This window comes from Bison bison, unplaced genomic scaffold (genome assembly GCF_000754665.1).
Source record: "Bison bison bison isolate TAMUID 2011002044 unplaced genomic scaffold, Bison_UMD1.0 scf7180017864531, whole genome shotgun sequence".
Classification (NCBI taxonomy): domain Eukaryota; kingdom Metazoa; phylum Chordata; class Mammalia; order Artiodactyla; family Bovidae; genus Bison; species Bison bison.
In genome coordinates this window covers 9,097,473-9,118,800 of record NW_011495081.1, presented here as the reverse complement: position 1 = coordinate 9,118,800, position 21,328 = coordinate 9,097,473, and the positions used below count along the sequence as shown (strand labels likewise).

Sequence of the window (21,328 nt, the reverse complement as noted above, 5' to 3'; positions counted from 1 at the left end):
TCTTGATGAAGGTGAAAGAGGAGAGTGAAAAAGTTGGCTTAAAACTCAACATTCATAAAACGAAGATCATGGCATTTGGTCCCATCACTTCATAGGAAATAGATGGGGAAACAGTGGAAACAGGTCAGACTTTAATTTTTTGGGCTCCAAAATCACTGCAGATGGTGACTGCAGCCATGAAATTAAAAGATGCTTACTCCTTGGAAGGAAAGTTATGACCAACTTAGCATATTCAAAAGCAGAGACATTACTTTGCCAACAAAGGTCCGTCTAGTCAAGGCTATAGTTTTTCCAGTAGTCATGTATGGATGTGAGAGTTGGACTGTAAAGAAAGCTGAGCGCCGAAGCATTGATGCTTTTGAACTGTGGTGTTGGAGGAGACGCTTGAGAGTCCCTTGGACTGCAAGGAGAGCCAACCAGTCCATTCTAAAGGAGATCAGTCCTGGGTGTTCTTTGGAAGGAATGATGCTGAAGCTGAAACTCCAGTACTTTGGCCACCTCATGTGAAGTTGAATCATTGGAAAAGACTCTGATGCTGGGAGGGGTTGGGGGCAGGAGGAGAAGGGGACAACAGAGGATGAGATGGCTGGATGGCATCACCGTGAGTTTGAGTGAACTCCGGGAGTTAGCGATGGACAGGGAGGCCTGGCGTACTGCAATTTATGGGGTCGCAAAGAGTCGGACACGACTGAGCGACTGAACTGAACTGAATTGAAGCTCTCAATAAATGCTACGTATTATTCCCAAACCCACTTTCCCAACTCTTTTCTGGCTGGCAGAGACCCGATTCTGTTCAACTGTAACCCTTTCTTGTGCACACGTGCCCTGAGTTGATGAGCCCACTGCCCCGTGCCCTAGTCCATTCGGACTGCTATGAGAAAATATCTGAGGCTGGTGGCTTATAAACAACATTTATTTCTCACGATTCTGGAGAGTCCAAGATCATGATGCTGGCCAATTTGGTATGGTGGCTGATGAGGACCCACTTTCTGGTTCACAAAGAGCATCTTCTTGTGGTGTCTTCACATGGTGGAAGGGTTGAGGCAGCTCTTTGGAGTCTCTTTGATAAGGGCACTAAATCCCATTCATGAGGGCTCCTCTCCCTTTGACCCAGGCCCTGCCAAAGGCCCCCACCTCCTAATACCCTCTTATTGCCCATTAGGTTACAATGTATGAATTTGGGGAGGACACAAATATTCAGTTCCCAACTTCATGATTAGTCAAAGGCAGTCTACTCCAAGATATTCAAAAGCAAGGACCTCTTTTCTTCCTCTGTATATTATCACGTGCATAGTTCCAAAGCAGTCATTCACTTACTAACCTTGGACAAACCACTAAACCTCACAGACTATCTCTTCACCCATAAAACACAACTAACCTTTGTATGGGTCTTATGATTAGAAGTGACAGAGGTAAAGAATCTTTTTTTTTTTCAGGCCGCACTGTGTGGCCTGTAGGATCCTAGTTCTCCAACCAGGGATCGAACCTGTGCTCCCTGCATTGGTGTGCAGAGCGTTAACCACCAAACCACCAGGGAAGTTCGAAAGAGTCTAAAATGAAGCCCGGTTCAGTATGTAATGGCTCCTTGGAATATCCCACTTTAATATCGTGAATTTAAAGTTTTAAAGCAATGCGTACTAAGTACTTTCTGATAATCCAAATCTTACCAGATTCTCCTGCTGCTGCTTCTACTAAGATCTCATTCATCCCCTTTCTATTTCCATTAGATGACCACAGATCTCAACTACTGAGTAGCCTATTCTGCCTTGTTTAATTGACCATCCATTTTCTCTAGTCAATACTTAACCCCAAAACAATTAAAATGAAGGACTTCACTACTCTACTCTAATCAAGTGGTCAGAATAACAGACATCATTGATTCCCAACTCACACTTCCCTTTTAAAGGAAATGTCCAAACTGCAGTCTTTGAAGTAATCAACCCTGTGTTCTATACAACTGACCTACATTGGGTCATCAGCTTCTCTGCCCAGGGAATCTGGAATTAGATCACAAAAATGGTGGTGTGTGCTTGAACTAAACTGAAAGAGCAACAGATGAAAGGACCTGCATCAGCATTAAGGCAAGGCAAGCTGACATGATAGAAAAAGAAAAACCACGAGTAAGTAGATTGGGAAGTCTGAGGAGAAAACCAACGTAAATCAGAGAAAGAGAGCAGACAATGGGAGCCCTACAAGAAACGGATATGGCCCAGCCACTCTGGTGGTGTACCCTTCTAAGAAATCCTACTTTTTAAAAAAAAAAAAAAAAAGAAATCCTACTTTTATCCTATCTTTATTTCAGCAAGTTTGTATGTTTCTGTTTCCATGCTTAAAGAACTCAAAGAACAGTTAACAGTCTCATCAATATCAGTGTAGAAAGATTTAATTAGAGCCAGGCCTAAAACAGTATTTATGCTTTGGCAAAAATAACTATAAAAATTAATAAACAGAAACTTCAGTGAAACAGAGCTGAGAGACCAGAAGGGGGACATCAACCCTGTGATAACTGCAAAGCCCAAAAGGAAGAAGACTGATTCCTCTTCTTTCCTGGCGAGGACTCAGCCAATGAAAAGCCGTGGACTCTCTGCTTACTGTAGCCTCCCACTTTCCTCTGCCCCTCTGTATTAAGTGTTCTCCTTCCTGAGCTTGTGGGGATTAGTATGTGGCTCCCCATGGTTGCAGACTCCAAACTGCTCTTCTCTGCAGATCCCGAATAAACCCATGTTTGCTCAAGAAATGTCTAGTAGTCTATTATAGGTCAACATGCCACACCACTGACTCTTAACAAAGAAGTCCTCTCCTTGTTATAGAATCACCATCAAAAACTCAGATGCTTAGAGGAAACAGAAGAAAGAAGTGGGTTATCAGTACCTTGGGCTTCCCTCAGCTCAGTTGGTAAACAATCTGCCTGCAACGCAGGAGACCCAGGTTCGATTCCTGGGTTGGGAAGATCCCCTAGAGAAGGAAATGGCAACCCATTCCAGTATTCATGCCTGGAGAATCCCACAGACAGAGGAGCCTGGCAGGCTACAGTCCAAGGGGTCGCAAGAGTCGGACACGACTTAGCGACTATACTACTAACTACTACTAGTTTCTTCAGCTCCAATCATGCTTCACTTTCATATTAAATCTATAATAAATTTCCTCCTTTATACACACACACACACACACACACACACACTGCTCTCTCCCATTTTTCATAACCTATCTCTCGTTTTCTGCTTTCCATAGAGATAAGAGTACAAGAAAAGAACAACACCTGGAGGTGATGACAAATTTCAAAGGACATTCAGTCTTGCTGGCTGAGAGGTAACAGAGAAGAGAAAATGGTCAACTACAAAGTATGTAATTTCCTACCTGAAGAGAACAGTCATTACTCAGTCTCAATCGTCTGTCACCATATAGGTCCTAACTTAAAATTTTCAAAGGAAGACAAAAATTTAGAATGTTTATCTTAAGTTCCTAGTTTTTAAATGTTGTCAACAAATTTAATTTTCTCCTAAAATGACACAGACTGGTTCACTAGCTGCAAATGTGCAATACGGTAGAGCTGTTTTTTTTTTAATATAACTTCCGAGATTTTTAGCTTCCCCAGATATGTTTATTTAACATCTATATATACAACGCCCACAGTCAGATATTGGGCAAAGCACTACAAAGACTGAAGCTCATTTATTTTCCTCCTCTCATGTTATTTTACATTCAACGTGTTATTCCTCAGAGACAACTTAAAACCAACAACATTAACATCTTATTAATTATTAATTAATTCCAAACTAAGCCATTTTCTCTGAAAGGGCAGCAATGGAAACTCTTCAAAGTTAAATGCCTAGGGTGTGATGAAAAATGGTTTACAAATGCTTTGCCACTTCTGTAAATATCACAGCTAGCCTCTGGGCCTTTATGTCTGCTACTCTTTCAGCCTGGAAGGGCTGCCACCTCCAGGAAGCCTTCTTATGTTCTCCCTTATCATCCTGAACTTAGCCCCTCTGGGCTCACTACACACACTACTGAAACCATGCCGCTGTTGTTTACCTCCCCATACTTTAAGGATAAAGCCTATACAGAACACAGGACTCCATCTCCAGAAGCATGACTAGATGGGCCATGTGCCTGAATACACAGAACCTGTTCCTTCAGCAGGGCAACTACTTTCTTAGCAGCTACCTTGCAACTAGGGCTCATTTCTTCACTCAATAATAGTATGGTGAGTAAGTCTCTGCCCTCTCAGTACACACTGCAGTTCAGAGAATGAAACAGTTAAGGATTTGTTAAACAGAGTAAAAAAATACATGGCTCCTTTTCAGGTCATCACCAGTACAGGTGCGTGGCTTTGGGAGTGCCACTGAATTTCTCTGAGCCTTAGTCTCTTCTGCCCAATAAAAATGCAGATAATGCCAACTTTACTAGGTGGTTGTGAGAAGTGAATAAGGAATTCTAAGAAGGGCTAAGCACACCGCATCTGCTATAGTTCATAAATACACTACCAACAAACACCTTTTAAAGAAACCAAAACTCCAACTGACTTCGCAACCGACTGATTTTTAAATCCTTGACAGTTAAGTGAAAGAGGAAATAATTCAATAATTGTGTCAAATTCATACTCTATATAGACTACCAAATAGTTGTTTCGTTTTACAAAACTATAATTTCTACCAAGCTCGAGAAAAACCAACAAACACCTCATAATCCATGCTCTGTAAAGCAAATAGTTCAAGGATTGTCATGTATATTTATCGTGGCAAAACAAAAACCTGTATGTGAAAAGTCAGGAGACAAATTCTGACTTAGCATTAGGAAAAAAATCTAAGATTTCCAAATAACCTACAGCTATCCAATAACATACAGTAATCAGCTTTCGTGCAGACAGACTAATGCCTGTGCCTCACCACCCCCAAGATGTCCAAACCCCAGAACCTGTGAATGTGTTATGTTACATGATAAGTGGGAATTAAGGTTGAAAAAGAGATTAGAATTGCTAAACAGCTGACCTTTTTTCAAAAAAATTTAAATGACTCTGGCAATTTTTTTATTCATTTTTTGGCCACAATGCACAGCATGTGGGATCTTAGTTCCCTGACCAGGGATCGAACCCACACCCAGTGCAGTGGAAGCATGGTCTAAACTACTGGTGAGTGTGCGTGTGTGGATGCTAAGTCGCTTCAGTCGGGTCCAACTCTTTGTGACCCTATGGACTGTAGCCCACTAGGCTCCTCTATCCATGGGATTCTCCAGGCAAGAATACTGGAATGGGTTGCCATGACCTCCTCCAGAGGATCTTCCAGACCCAGGCATCAAATCTGTCTTTTGCAGCTCCTGCACTGCAGGTGGATTCTTTACCGCTGAGCCATGGGGAAGTCCTTTAACCACTGGCTCACCAGGTAAACACCTGAGGACCACCACTGAACAGCTGATCTTGAAATAGGAAAAGAATCCTAGATCACTGAGGTGGGCCCTGTATACATCAAAGAGGGAGGCACCCGGAAGCTAACACAGCTTTCCTAGGATTCTTTACAGATGAAGTTCAAGTAGATAGACAAGTTGTTCGCAGTGTGTTGGGGGGTAGGTAAAATGTCATGATGCCTCAGATAAGGACTGTCAAGTTGGGTCTAAGCAAAATCCCTGAAACGGCATGCACATTTTTGAGTATGCAACACTTGCCCCCTTTCTCAGTAGAGAGTTTAAAATGTTCAAAGATTCTCAAAAGGATCTGTTTAATAAGAACATTCTTTCTCAGTTATTTCCTAACAGTGAGCTTTTAACGTTCCATGATTTTCTAAGAGAGCAAATCTCAAAGTGTAGCCCATCAAACACCAAACGTTGATGTTTTGTACATGAAAATTCACCAAAGGTTGTTTGTAAAATGTAGATTGCTGAGTTCCACCCCAGAAAGAATCTCTGGCAGCTGTAGGAAAGTTCATTATTTAACAAACTGGGGGAAGAGAAGACAGGGAATGCTAAAACACAGTTTAAAAAAGCCACTGCTACAAGAGGGATTTTATGAAACACTAAGCTAAAGAAGTTTAATTGTTCCCTTAAATCTTCAAGTCTCAGTACACTCACCATGCCATTAACTTCATGTAACATTTTTTTTTTCCCCTGGGCCGCAAGTAGCTCAGAATATGTAGGCAAATGCCTACGCCAAATTTTTTATATTACAATTCATGGTATGGAGGGACTGAATGATCGGCAGGTAATAATTATACATCAGGCTCAGTATGCACTAGCCCCTTTTGTAAAGAAAAATAATGCCTGGCACACTACATTGCAAACTATTAAATACCAAGAGAATTGTGTTTTGTTTAATGACAACTTTCTATAATAAATTTAAGGAATTTCAACGACTACCCAGTTCCACAAGGGTTAATTCACAACTCACTGCAGTTGCCCAGCAACAGTGAGACCTGAGAGGAATTCAAGATGAAGCACTCTGCTTTGGATAAACAGGCTCTAGGATAGTTCAAAGCACATCTCAGGAAGAATTTAAATAACCCTAGATTCTTACATCTCCCCATCCATAGAAAAACACTAAGATAATATTAAAATCATTAACATATCTGTTATGATCGGCAGTAATCTTTGCTAAGCTATACGCTTGACTGCATGCATTTCCTAGCCAAAAAAATTCATCTGCAATCTGGCTTACCCACCTCCCCACCCCCACCTCTGCAGAGTAGTTCCTCAGAGCTGAGTGGCTGTCTCTCGGGCTGTAAAACTCAGTTAAGACCTCGAATAAAACTTAAACTCACAACTCTTACGTTCTGTCTTTAAGTCGACACCTTCGTAAGATCCCCCTCCTAAATTTTCACTCTTTCTAGCTCATGTTTTGCTTAAAACATTCTTCTGGACCTATGTCTGATGATGTCTAGACATTTACAAATAGGGTCCTTCACCAGTGCTGGCGTAGAGCAATCCCAGGGGCCTCGAAGGTCTCCTGAGACGGGTCAGGAGAATGAATAAAAGCAGCTAACGATGACGTCTGAATGTCAGCAAACTTGGGCAATTAGCCAACTCTAAAGACACCTGAAATATGACTGGGAAGGGGCCTGAGACAGGCCTCAGAACCCAAATTCCACGGCAAGGTCACGAAGAAGCCAGGCGGCCAAGGGATGGAGTCAAATTCTCCTAGCTTCCAAAAAAGCCCTTTGCGGCATGCACTAGACCACGTCAGGAGACCCTCTCCCAGAAAAAAGGATTAGGGAACGGTGAGCTCCGGGCGCCTCCACACCCAGATGCAGGCCCTCGATCAAAAAGCCACTGCCCGAGGCCCATTGCTCAGGTACAGAGAAGCTGAGCAAGCCCCGGCCACTCACCCCGCAGCCACTGCGTACTGTGAAACCATCTCCAACTAGCTCCACGGCCGACAGACCACCTAGCAGCCCCCTTAACCAGCTCTGGGCTTCTGCGACTGCCAAAGCCCAGAAGGCAACGCAGCAGCCGCGGGTCACAGCCTAGCCTCCAGGAGGCCGCCATCTTCCCGGCCTTCTCCTGGGCTGCCCTCAGTGCAGCCTGATCGCCCAGTCATCAGGGCCCGCCCATGCCCCGCCTCCCACCCGGGGACACGCCCCCCTGGAGGCCAGCGCGCCTCTGAGTCGAGTTCCAGCCCCGCCTCCAACCTGGTTGGCCCCCGCCTCCCGGCCAAGGCGGCTGCGCGGTTGGGTCAGAGAGGCCCTCTCAGACCCGCCTTTCATCTTGTCCGCCCCGCCCCCAGGCTGCCCTCAGAGCCGCCTGATTTTAGTTCGGGCCTCGTTGCGTTGGCCCAGGAGAAGCGCCAGGAGCAGAGCCGTGCGAAGGTGGCAAGGCGCGGGTACTGCTAGTCCCGGCCATGTCTGGCTCTCACGCTCCAGAGGGAGACTGTTGCTTACGGCAGTGCCGCGCGCAGGTAGGGGCGGGGCCGTCGGTGCCCTCTATTCCCAGGAGGCGAGGCGGCGGCGGAAGCGAGGCGCCGGCCGGGTGGGGCTTTGCGCCGGGCCGGACGCGACCACCGTGTGCCGCCGCCTGCTCCCCGCGTGTGGACTTGAGGCCCCGGCCTACGAGGCGAGCTTTGCTTTCAGTGCTGGGATTTTTCGGCCGCGAGGGCTGGGCACCAAACGTTGAAAAGGGAAAAATAACTGAGGGGGAGCATTGGGCGTCTTTAATGTGTGTCTCAAACCCATTTAACATAAAGACAGACCTTCGGGGAAACTCGAAGCTCTGGAGTGGAATGGGAGCTAAGACTGCGCTCTCCAGCTGTTTTCCTGCGCCCTTCGTTTGCCGCTCAGCAGGCAGTGGGAAAACGTACGCAGAGCCATCTCTTCGGACTGTTGCCCGCACTTTTACTCTGCGCAGTTGCTCTTTGACTACCTCGGTTAGATTGATTATGGAATGATCTTAAAAAGGATTTTTCCTTAAGCAGAAGAGGAAAATCCACCCTTAGGCTGCGCATACCTTTTCATTCTGGAACACCTACGTGCTCAGGGTGATGATTAAGGGCTAGGCCTTGGGTATGGAGGAAATCTAGAGGAATAAACAATTAAAACGTGAGAAGCCTTGCTTAGTTAAGAGGCAGGGAGGGAAAGCACCGCCCCCCCCCCGAAACTCGCTCCTTTATTTCTCCTGTTATTATCTCTTGGGGCTGAAGGTCCCAATTAAAAAGTAGTAACGTGGGTCACAGCCTAGCAGGTTTTATTGGTAAATTCTTGGCAACCACTATTCTTGTGTGAATAAGTAACTAACACAGATAAGTTTTCTTCTTCCCACGTACTACAGTTTGTTTATTCTTCATTTCACTGCCATTTAAAAAGTCGTCCACTGTCTGCTTCTACAAGGGTTAGGTCAGTACCTGCTGGAGTTAGACTTTCAACACACCCTGAAAGGAGTAGAGAGAGGAGATCAGGAATGAGATACTCTAGGAAAACCTGGCATAGCAGGCTGTCAGACAGTTGTTTTCAAGAGAGCATTTTATAAGTATTAATTTCTTGCATTTTTCTCCTATCTAGAAAAGCACTAAAATAATTGAGACATCTGTTCCTCCTGACTAGCGTCAACCTTCTGGTGATTAACATCAACCCTTGGCCAAAATGTGGGCTTGATTCCATGTAACTCCACTAAAATAATCTATCAACTGACCTCCCTTCTCACCACTTTGGATCAGTTCCTCAGAACTGAGAGGCTGTCTCCCTGCCTATAGTCTTCATTTTACCCCCAATTAAACTTAACTTTATGCTAAGCTGGGAAGGATTGAGGGCAGGAGGAGAAGGGGACGACAGAGGATGAGATGGTTGGTGGATGGCATCACTGACTCAATGGACATGGGTTTGGGTAGACTCCGGCAGTTGATGATGGATAGGGAGGTCTGGTGTGCTGCGGTTCATGGGGTCGCAAACAGGACTGAGCGGCTGAACTGGACTGAAACTTAACTTTGAGGTTGTGCCTTTTTTTTTTTTTTTTTCAGCCAACATAGCTTTTTAAAAACTATCCCCTGGAGTATAAATTCCATTAATGCAGTGACTCTGTTTTGTTCAGGGCTGAATTCCCAGAAGTGCTACATGTGTGGTAGACAGGCAAGGAATGCTTAAAACTGGTATCACTATCCACTTAGCAACTCAGCCAACTGAAAACTTAGACTTCCTTGAAGCCTTTTTTTTCAGGTTTTCTTACCCAAAGCCTATCCTTTTTAACTTCTTTATCTTCCAAATCCATCTCCACCATCACACGTTAAAATTTCTTTTTGAAACTATTTCGCACAGCCTTCTGGTCTGGTCTGGTCTTTTGCTTCCTTGGTCATCCTTCAGCCTTTCTTCTGTACTACCCCTATAGAAATGTTCCAAAAACAAGATGTGATCCAATCATCTTCTACTTACAATGACTCAGCAGCTATCAACCATCTGTAACATAAAGTCCAAACCCCAGTGCATGGCATGAAAGATCCTTACAGTCTTTATCCCTACCTGCCTCCATCCCACAGAACGTAATTCTGGTTGCAGGTGCTTAAGAGTTCTCTCTGACTAAAATGCTCTTTCTCCTCTTCACATACCTGCGTACTCCGCCACATCCTTTACTAAAACTTAGTTCAGCATCCCTTCCTCGCTGGTCTTTCCCAACTCCTGCTTCCTCCCAGAAGTAGCTTCTACTCTGATAATGCCCTGGACCATCTTGTTTTATATGTTGTTTTGTGATTTTACAACTTTTACTAGAGTTTGAGCGCTCAAGGGTAAGGATTTCATCTTACTCATATTTATTTCTTCGGGGCCTTCAGTAAAGTTTTGTTAAGTAAATGAATGAGAGGGCTATTCAATAGGTACACAAAAAAGGTACAAAGGGCAATTGCCATGACACAGAGTTTGAAGAAGGATCACTTCTGCCTGAGAAGATAAGAGAAGGAATCATAGGGGAAGTGGGTATGAAGGCTGGTAAGAATTTGACAGCTAGAGTTGGGATAATTGGAGATCTAGCATGAGCAATAACAGTGCAAAGAGAAAATGATGTATTCTTGGCTGTCAAGATAATGTGTCTTAAGTCATCTATTGCTGCATAGCAAGTATCCCAAAACTTAGGCGTAACACACAATCATTGTCTCACACAGTTTCTGACAATTAAAGTTTCTCATGAGATGGCAGTCAAGCTGTCAACTAGAGCTGCAGGCATTCAAACCTTGACTGCAGCCGGGATGTGTTTCCAGGCTCACAAAGTTACTGGCAGGCCTCTGTTCCTCCCATTTTATTGGCCCAAGCGTCAGTTCTTCCCTGTATGGTCTTCTGCATAGGTAGTACCCTATAACATGGCAGCTGCTGATCCAAAGGAGAGCACAGAAGACAGAAGCTGTAGTCTTCAGTAACCTGGTATCAGAAGTGACAGACTATCACTTCTCAGTCAGTCTTCACACAGACCAGCCTCATACAATTTGGGATGGAACTCTACACCAGGAAGTGGAAACCAGAGAACTGGGATCATCGTTAAGGGCCACCCTGGAGGTTGATTACTACATAGGTGGACTAGAACTGAGAGATTTATGTAAAAAAAAAAAGTGAAAACATTTGAAAGTTAAATTGGAGCAAGAAAGCAGAAGGACTTAACAGACCCAAGACATGGTATCTGATCATTAAATGATTTGAGGAAGGGAGTTTAAGTGATCAAAGTAGTGTATTATATTAGTACTAAAAATAGAGTGAAGGGTAAGCTGGAGGGAAATGGAGAAGTTGTAGGCAAATAGGCCAAATAAGAAAAAATAACCTTCATCCTGGCCAAATAGGAGTACGTGAGAGCTTTACACTCTAGTATTTTAAAGTAAGAAAAGCTAGGATGATGGGAAAGTGAATTCCACAAAATTAACTGCATTCAATTTAAAGGACTAGCTTTTATTCTGACATCCTTCCTACTCTTTTTATGTTAAACATGCACTTTCTTTTTTGAAGAATGTGATAATGATTAAATATAACTAACGTTGTAACTTGGCAATCTTATGTCAGTCCCTAAAGTTTAAAGAACAACAGCAACGAAAGCTATTGGTCTTGAAATTCAGAAGTCTAGGAATCACTCATCCAGATTATTAATATAAGGAACTCGATACCCAGAAAGAGTCACTGACTTACATAGGGCACTCAGCTAGTGGATATCAGAGTTAAAGCCGGGCTCCTTGTGTTACCGTGTTCAAGCTCACTCTGTTCGCTGCACGATAGGCCATTGAATTGAGAGACAAGATGTTGAGGCAAGAAAGAGACTTTAATTTGGGAGCCGGCAGCCTGAGAAGATAGCATGCTACCATCTCAAAATAACCATCTTATTGGGGTCTGGATGCCAGGTTCTTTTATAGTTTAGAGAGAAGCAAGGAAACTAAGGTCCTAAAGTCAAAAGGCAGAATGGAGAGGGAGATGCAGTGGGGAAGTAAAGTGAACGGGTCTTCAGTCTTGGAAAAATCTCCAAGGGAATGTCCAGCCTTCAGAAGGAGTGTGTTAATCTCTTCAATAACACGCTTCAACAGTAAGCGAACTGATAACTTCCGGATGTTCAAGCTGGATTTAGAAAAGGCAGAGGAAAGCGAGATCAAATTGCCAACATCTGTTGGATGGTGAAAAAGGCAAGAGAGTTCCAGAAAAGCATCTACTTTATTGACTATGTCATAGCATTTGATTGTGTGGATCACAACAAACTGCAGAAAATTCTTCAAGAGATGGGAGTACCAAACAGCCTTATGTGCCTCCTGAGAAATCTGTATGCAAGTCAAGAAGCAACAGTTAGAACCAGACATGAAACAGTGGACTGGCTTCAAATTGGGAAAGGAGTAGGTCAAGGCTATATATTGTCACCTTGCTTATTTAACTTATATTTAGAGTACATCATGCAAAATGCCAGGCTGGATGAAGCACAAGCTGGAATCAAGATTGCCAGGAGAAATATCAATAACCTCAGATATGCATATGATACCACCCGTATGGCAGAAAGTGAAGAGGAACTAAAGAACCTCTTGATGAAAGTGAAAGAGAGTGAAAAAGTTGGCTTAAAACTCAGTATTCAGAAAACTAAGATCATGGCATCCAGTCCCATCACTTCATGGGAAATAGATGGGGAAACAGTGGAAACAGTGTCAGACTTTATTTTTGGGGGCTCCAAAATCACTGCAGATGGTGACTGCAGCCATGAAATTAAAAGACGCTTGCTCCTTGAAAGAAAAGTTATGACCAACCTAGACAGCATATTAAAAAGCAGAGACATTACTTTGCTGACAAAGATCCATCTGGTCAGAGCTATGGTTTTTCCAGTGGTCATGTATGGATGTGAGAGGTGGACCATAAAGAAGGCTGACCACTGAAGCATTGATACTTTTGAACTGTGGTATTGGAGAAGACTCTTGAGAGTCCCTTGGACTGCAAGGAGATCCAACCAGTTCATCCTGAAGGAAATCAGTCATGAATATTCATTGGAAGGACTGATGCTGAAGCTGAAACTCCAATACTTTGGCCACGATGTGAAGAACTGACTCATTCGAAAAGACCCTGATGCTGGGAAAGATTGAAGGCGGGAGAAGGGGATGATAGAGGATGAGATGGTTGGATGGCATCACCAACTCAATGGACATGAGTTTGAGTAAGCTCTAGGAGTTGGTGATGGACAGGGAGGCCTGGCGTGCTGCAGTCCATGGGGTCGCAAAGAGTAGGACACAACTGAGCGACTGAACTGAACTGATAGAGATTCAGCTTATTGCTGTAGTGGATATTGTCCAGTTTCTCTTTATTATTTATTTGTAAATCCAGGATTCCTGTTTATTTTCAGGTGTATGTGTTTTGAATTCTCTTTGGTACACACAGTTGTACCATCTTTTTGATTCCCTCATTAGTTGATGGGCTAAAATGCCTTTGACAGGTGTTCATTTTATGATTGTAGGAGAGTCCCTCCCAGGAAGACCTCTGAGAAATACATGCCTCTGTTATGCTTAAATTGAAAGAAAAGGTGGAGGAGAGTAGAGCCATGGCTGGCTGTGAGCAGGTACCTCAGTGACATTCAAGGCTGAATCCTTAAAGTAACCGTCATGGTCCGAGCTCGGGTTGGAAAAGAATTTCCAGACATGAGACAGCATGAGAGCTAAATAAAGTTTATTAGAGTGGGAGACACTCTTATAACAGCAGGCCAGCTCAAGGGAGAACCAATGTTGAACAAGGTCCTTAGTCCACTTTTATACCCAGGGTAAAGGAGTGGGATAGGGGACTTGCGGGTCATTTGCTGATTGGATGAGGCACTTATACTGGGTGGGGTGAAAAGTAAGGCAAATACCTTCTTCCTATGGGGTGGGGGCAGGGGGGGGGAGGGACAGGTTATATTACTCAGGAGGACCTGAAATCCATTAATAGTTAAAACACAGGGGAGGGAAGGATGATAAGGATCTGGCTTTTCTGTTCCTGCATTCCAAGACCCTCCATGGTTTTATCTGCTCTTTAGTTCTTGGGTCACAACAATAACTAGATTGAAAAATTGGGGATATGAAATACTGATTCAAAAACTGTTTAGGCCTTAGTTTTTAATATATATAAAACAACCCAGATGGATGGGGTGGGGAGGGAGGTGAGAGGGGAGTTTAGGACTGGGGGACACATGTATACCCATGGCTGATTCATACAATATGACAAAAACCACCACAATATTGTAAAATAATTAGCCTCCAATTAAATAATTTAAAACATATATATATATATATATATATATACAAAATACTGTTAAATGTTGCCCCGTAAGTGTATGGAACCTCTACTATAAGAAGTTGATTGCAATCTATCTTTAGATATATCTTTCAAAACCTTTATTCTAAGTAAAAAATCAGACTTAATAACAAACAAGATAACTATTGACATTCAGGGGAAAGCTAAATACTAACTAAATCTTTTCTTTCTTATCAATTCTTATTAAAATATGTATTCTGATTTTTACTTTTCTTACCATTTTGGGCAACTTAAATGACTGCATTTTTAGTAAATATACCTCTCTTGGTTCCTGCTGTTAAGTGATTATTTTTTTGAAATTGTAATTTTGTGGATTTGAATGAAACCTTACTAACAACAGCTGCTGTATCATTGTTAAACTCCTGTAGCAGGAAGCTGGCTAATGGTTCTAATACCTCAGTACTGGAAAGACAAACAAAAGGGAAATGGCGAGGGGGGTGGGGGGTAGCGGGTGGGGGGGTGGGGGGTAGCGGGTGAGGGTGGGGAAGTGAGGCTTAAGAACAGTCTATTTCCTATAACTTTTGCAACTTGCTGTGCAAATTGATGGTTTTAAGGATTGAAAACTGCAGGAGTCTTCTCATTGGCTGCATTTTAATATGTAATTAAAATATCATTTATATTCCTAAAAAAGGAAATAGCAAATTATACAAGGCATCAGTAATTTTGGCTAGATTTAAAAAGGAAAAAATAAGAAAAACCAACATAGCTTTATTATTCATTTTAATTCAGAAACTTTTCATTGATTAAAGTGGAAAGGAAATGAACGTTGTGACACACATTGTGCTGCCTGCTTTACGTCCATTATCAGTTCAGTTCAGTTCGGTCGCTCAGTCGTGTCCGACACTTTGCGACCCCATGGACTGCAGCACTCCAGGCCTCCTCATCCATCACCAACTCCCGGAGTTCACTCAAACTCATGTCCATAGACTCGGTGATGCCATCCAGCCATCTCATCCTCTGTCGTCCCCTTCTCCTGCCCCCAATCCCTCCCAGCATCAGGGTCTTTTCCAACGAGTCAACTCTTCGCATGAGGTGGCCAAAGTATTAGTGTTTCAGCTTCAACATCAGTCCTTCCAAAGAATACCCAGGACTGATCTTTAGGATGGACTGGTTGGATCTCCTTGCAGTCCAAGGGACTCTCAAGAGTCTTCTCCAACACCACAGTTCAAAAGCATCAATTTTCAGTGCTCAGCTTTCTTCACAGTCCCAACTCTCACATCCATACATGACTACTGGAAAAATCATAGCTTTGATAGCTTATGGTGAATGATGTCGGATTCGTGATCTCTGAAGAAGATTTAGCTATGAGACTAGGGACCAGGCTTGATCACTCAAGAGCTTTTGTGTAGCAGAGTTTTATTAAAGTAAGAAAAGGGTCCGAGAAAGCTTCTGACATAGACATCAGAAGGGGGATGGAGAGTGCCCCCCTCGCTAGTGTTAGTGAGAGAATTATATACTTTGATGAGTTGTTACAATATATCAAAAGAATGTCTCAAGGTTGTAAAGATCTTACTAGACCCACTTCCATAATTTGCATTTTAAGGTAACAGGATTAGCCAGAAGGTTTTCAGGAAGGAGAAACTGTCCTCAAGCAGGATACACTGTGGTTATATAATCCCTAATACAGAGTTTAAACTGAGTTGTGTAATCATCAGTTCCGGGCTTAAAGAAAAAAAAAATTTTTTTTATGTGACTAAGACTAAGGAATGTAGAGGGGGAAAAAAAAAAACACAAAGTTTGTCCTTTCCTCCTCCTTGAGAATTCCAGACCCCTCTCTCTTCGGGGACCCCTGGATCTTATCAATCTGCCTAGGAATTGACTATCTCAGTTTTGACCAGACGGACCTTTGTTGGCAAAGTAATGTCTCTGCTTTTTAATATGCTGTCTAGGTTGGTCATAACTTTTCTTCCAAGGACGAAGTGTCTGTTAATTTCATGGCTACAGTCACCATCTGCGTGATTTTGGAGCCAAAGAAAATAAAGTCTCTCACTGTTGCCATTGTTTCCCCATCTGTTTGCCATGAAGTGATGGGACTGGATGCCATGATCTTTGTTTTTTGAATGTTGAGTTTTAAGCCAACTTTTTCACTCTCCTCTTTCACCTTCATCAAGAGGCTTTTAGTTCCTCTTCACTTTCTGCCATAAGGGTGGTGTCATCTGCATATCTGAGGTTATTGATATTTCTCCTGGCAATCTTGAATCCAGCTTGTGCTTACCCAGCCCAACATTTTGCATGATATAGTCTGCATATAAGTTAAATAAGCAGGATGACAGTATACAGCCTTGATGTACTCCTTTCCCTTTTTAGAACCAGTCTGTTCTTCCATGTCCAGTTCTAGCTGTTACTTGACCTGCATACAGATTTCTCAAGAGGCAGGTCAGGTGGTCGGTTATTCCCATCTCTTTAAGAATTTTCCATAGTTTGTTGTGATCTACTCAGGACTTCCCTGGTGGCTCAGAGGTTAAAGCGTCTGCCTGGAATGCGGGAGACCCGGGTTCAATCCCTGGGTTGGGAAGATCCCCTGGAGAAGGAGATGGCAACCCACTCCAGTACTCTTGCCTGGAGAATCCCATGGAGGGAGGAGCCTGGTAGGCTACAGTCCATGGTGTCGCAAAGAGTCAGACACGACTGAGCGACTTCACTCACTCACTCACTCAGTCAAAGGCTTTGGTGTAGTCAATAAAGCAGAAGTAGATGTTTTTCTGAAACTCTCTTGCTTTTTCTGTGATCCAATGGATGTTGGCAATTTGATCTTGTGTTCCTCTGGCTTTTCTAAATCCAGCTTTAACATCTGGAAGTTCACAGGTCACATACTGTTGAAGCCTGGTTTGGAGAATTTTGAGCATTACTTTGCTAGTGTGTGAGATGAGTACAATTGTGTGGTAGTTTGAACATTCTTTGTCATTGTCTTTCTTTGGGATTGGATATATCCATTATATGTCATTTTAATCCTCAGCATGTTTTCGTTTAATGGATGAGTAAACTGAGGCCTGGGCTTCCCTGGTGGCTCAGTGGTAAAGAATCCATCTGCCAGTGCAGGAGACACCAGTTTGATCTCTGGGTAGGGAATATCCCTGGAGAAGGAAATGGCAACCTACTCCAGTATTCTTGCCTGGAGAATCCCATGGACAGAGGAGCCTGGGGGGCTACAGTGCATGGGGTCACCAAAGAGCCAGACATGACTGAGCAACTAAACAACAACAAAACTGAGGCCCCAGGTAATGTAAGCAATTAACCCTGAAGCCTGTGCTGAGTCAGAACTTTAAAAAATTTCAGCTTTTCCATATCCTTAATTTTATATTCTTAAGTCTGCTCCATCAAATTATCACAAGCAATACTTATCTAAAATAAAATAGTACGTATAATATTAACAGTGAATATGGGAAAATACCATAATTTCAAATACCCATATAAGTAGCTAAAAATGTAGTCTGTTCTATAATAACCCCTCTTTGGACTCAAAGCTGTTTTTTCTCCTTTACCCAGTGCTGATTTTCTACAGGCAGATTTGCTGACTGTGCTTTGCTGCACAGTGCGTCTATTTCTTGTTCACTTTAATCTGGAGAGTATAGTGCCTTATGTAGGGATTTTCTATTGGATGCCCCGTTTGGAGCATACCTTAGGTTTTATCTTGTGCTTCTAGTGACTTGCACAGCTATCAAAATTGAAGCACTAGGTCACCAGAGTTTTTCAGATGCCATCAAGGAAGTTATAGGAGCTCATTTCCCTCCCAGGTAGACTCACTCTTTTCTGTAATGGCCCCCGTGAAACCTTATTTTCCAGCCAGCTAAGCAATATATTTTGAAATGTTTTTTAAAATAACTCAGCTGTTTTAGTTGTTTTCAAGGTAAGGGTTATAAATCATTACTGCCAAAATGGAATTCATGGTATTTCTTTATTGTTGTTTTTGTTTTCATTCATTTTAGCTTTACCAAAAGGGGGAAATGCTTTATTTTCTTTTCTAAACAAATAATCACCAGACATATATAAAAGTGGAGCTTTTATTTCAGCTAGATTTATTGTACTGATAATTTCACCATCTATATAAATGTGGAATCATCATGTTGTACATCTGAAACATAATGTTATATGTCAATTATATCTCATATATTACTTATATAATATCTTAAACAGTAAGATGTTATCCCAACATATATCTTCATAGAATGGGGCCTGCTGCTGCTGCTGCTAAGTCACTTCAGTTGTGTCCGACTCTGTGCGACCCCATAGATGGCAGCCCACCAGGCTCCCCCATCCCTGGGATTCTCCTGGCAGGAACAAGTACTGGAGTGGGGTGCCATTGCCTTCTCTGAGAATGGGGCCTAGAAAATATTAATTATGATTCCTTCTGAGTGCTTTTTATGTCATTTTCTTGACTTATATTCCATAATGAGTATACATTGATTTTGTAATAATAGAAAACAGTATAATTACTATGGAAAAAGGACTTTTTTTAGAAAAAAAAATTGAACCAACACAGAGAAGATGAAAAAATAACTATCATAGTATATATCATGTACTTCATGCCTTAATGAGGTGTTTTGAAAAAGTTGTTTTGTGTAAAGAAATCTTCTGGGTAGACTGAAGTGTGTCTCTTTCAGCACTAGATTCTATTTTATTTCAACCATTTCAGTAAGACACTTTGCAATATAATCTGGCATTTCCCCACCTCATTGTTATAACTTGTTCCATAGTATTGGACTGTGTGGCCCTTAACTGAATGATTCTAGGTTGCCAAACAATATGGCAGATCCACTTTCCAAACATTAAAAACAAAGTATATTTTGTAATAATTGTCTCTCTCACGGTATCCTCTCTATGGTAGATTTTCTTAAACTTCCTTAAATTGGTTTTTTACTAGAGATATCTATTATATATTATCAGAGGAGGCAATGGCACCCCACTCCAGTACTCTTGCCTGGAAAATCCCATGGATGGAGGAGCCTGGTAGGCTGCAGTCCATGGGGTCACTAAGAGTCACACGACTGAGTGACTTCACTTTGACTTTTCACTTTCATGCATTGGAGAAGGCAATGGCAACCCACTCCAGTGTTCTTGCCTGGAGAATCCCAGGGACGGGGGAACCTGGTGGGCTGCCGTCTGTGGGGTCGCGCAGAGTCGGACACAACTGAAGTGACTTTAGCAGTAGCAGCAGCAGTATATATTATAGTAAGTATATATTATATAGTATGTATTATAGTAAGTATGTAAGTATATATTATATATATTTTAGTAAGATATCAAGTAACTTCCTATAATAGTTACTTGATAAAATAATGTCTATTTAGAAATCATTATCTTCTTTTTAAGGACAAGGAACATCCAAGATACCTGATCCCAGAGCTGTGCAAGCAGTTCTACCATCTGGGCTGGGTCACTGGGACTGGAGGAGGAATTAGCTTGAAGCATGGGTAAGTTTCTGGCTGATTCTCCGTATAAGTAGACCACCAAGAGCGTAACATGTATTATGTCAAAGAACAGCTGATGATCGGTTTCTTATGGTACTCAAGGTAGTTAGTTTCTAAATAGAGAAATAGGTATTTGCATAACCCAATGGAGTAAGTGTGCTCTAGATGCTGCATATATAATAAATACCTGTGGACTTAAGAACCACAATTTGAAATCCAAATAATTTGGTCCCAGTCTTTGGAGTACCAAAGTTAACTAACATGCTGCTGGATATATTCGTGTCTGGAACTGTAAAGGATCCCCTCTGGGTAGACAGGATTTGTTTCAAAGGTTCAGATACATATTTCAGAGTCACTTAGATACAGATTGTTAACCATCCAAAAATCCTAAAAATTACATTTTGAGTAAAAAAAGGCAATATGCGTTTCTAACTACATGTATCGTTATTAATGAACTTAATACCTGCGGGTCCATATTGCTCACAGGACAAAACAGATATTTGACTTGAAGTAGAAGGAATAAATAGTATTTAATTGTTCATGAGATTTATTCAGTGTCATTCCTTTAAGAGGATGAAAAAATAAGTAACCTACTTACAATGAAAATAAAGGTTGTAGAATCTCATTCCCTTAAGTGTTTCTGGAACAGGATTAATATTTTTCCTCCTGAAATGTTTTAGGAATATTAATTGTCTGGAGGCTGAATATTAAATTGAGTAACTTGATTTATTTCTTTATCCTAATTCACTTTCTTTAACAAAATTGGACTACTGCAATATTTATGTGATATTGAATATATAGAGTAACACCTCCAAGGAGGCTGCATTGTTTAAAAAAGAATAGAATGTAAAATGTAATCAGTAAACTTTTTTTTTTTTTTTGGCCTCGCAACATGCAGTTATCTTAGTTCCCCAACTAGGAATTGAACTCTTGCGCCTTGCATTGGAATCATGGCTTCTTAATCACTGAACCACCAGGGGAGTTTCTATAATCAGAACATTTTAGACTAAAGGGACTTTGTGGCATACCACAAGATGATGCCATTGAAACTTAATCTGCTTCAAATTACCAAGAAACTCATGAAATATAATTAAACTGTGGGAAACGTCAGGAGAGGCCTTATTCAACAGCTGTCAGAGTTCATATGTAGGGAGGCTCTTGGTCTGCAAAGGTCCTGTTCCTCGTAGTACATGGTACCTCCGTTACGTGGGTCCTCTTACCATCAACCCAGTGCTACTGTGTCAATCAGTATTTCACAGGTTTTCAGAGTATTTTGCCAAAACTTTCAAGTTGACCTGTTCACAACAAAGTCCTATAACACTTGTTGTTATTATAGTTGTTTCATTTTTTCATTTAGGAGTTGAGTCCTAGTAATTTTGTTTTTGAGCTGTATTATTTATAATAAATCATGTTCTAAACCTTGCCTTTAGTAACCTGCTTTTTAATTGCATTGTCAGAAATACTAGTTTGTACGTGTACGAATAAGGGCTTCCCACGTGGCACAGTGGTGAAGAATCCACTTGCCAGTGCATGAGACTCAGGTTCGATCCCTGGGTCGAGAAGATCCCCTGGAGTAGGAAATGGCAACCCACTCCAGTATTTCTTGCCTGAAGATTCCATAGACAGAAGAGCCTGGCAGATTGCAGTCCACAGATTCCATGCACAGAGGAGCCTGGCAGCCTGCAGTCCATGGGGCCACAAAGAGCTGGACACGACTGAGCACACGCACGC

The 21,328-nt window shown here is 42.1% G+C and overlaps 2 protein-coding genes across 2 annotated transcripts in view; one reads left to right on the top strand and one right to left on the bottom strand.

Annotated features, from left to right (window-relative positions):
* PDHX (pyruvate dehydrogenase complex, component X) overlaps positions 1–7,518 on the bottom strand; it is a 75,572-nt gene extending 68,054 nt beyond the window's left edge. Inside the window, exon 1 of the mRNA XM_010831845.1 lies at positions 7,314–7,518. Coding sequence (XP_010830147.1) covers positions 7,314–7,473 — 160 coding nt within the window. The 5' untranslated portion in view covers positions 7,474–7,518. The remainder of the gene's footprint in view (positions 1–7,313) is intronic.
* A 116-nt stretch (positions 7,519–7,634) lies between these two features.
* Positions 7,635–21,328, top strand: part of APIP (APAF1 interacting protein) — a 25,804-nt gene continuing 12,110 nt past the window's right edge. Inside the window, exons 1-2 of the mRNA XM_010831844.1 lie at positions 7,635–7,882; positions 19,500–19,600. Coding sequence (XP_010830146.1) covers positions 7,826–7,882; positions 19,500–19,600 — 158 coding nt within the window. The 5' untranslated portion in view covers positions 7,635–7,825. The remainder of the gene's footprint in view (positions 7,883–19,499; positions 19,601–21,328) is intronic.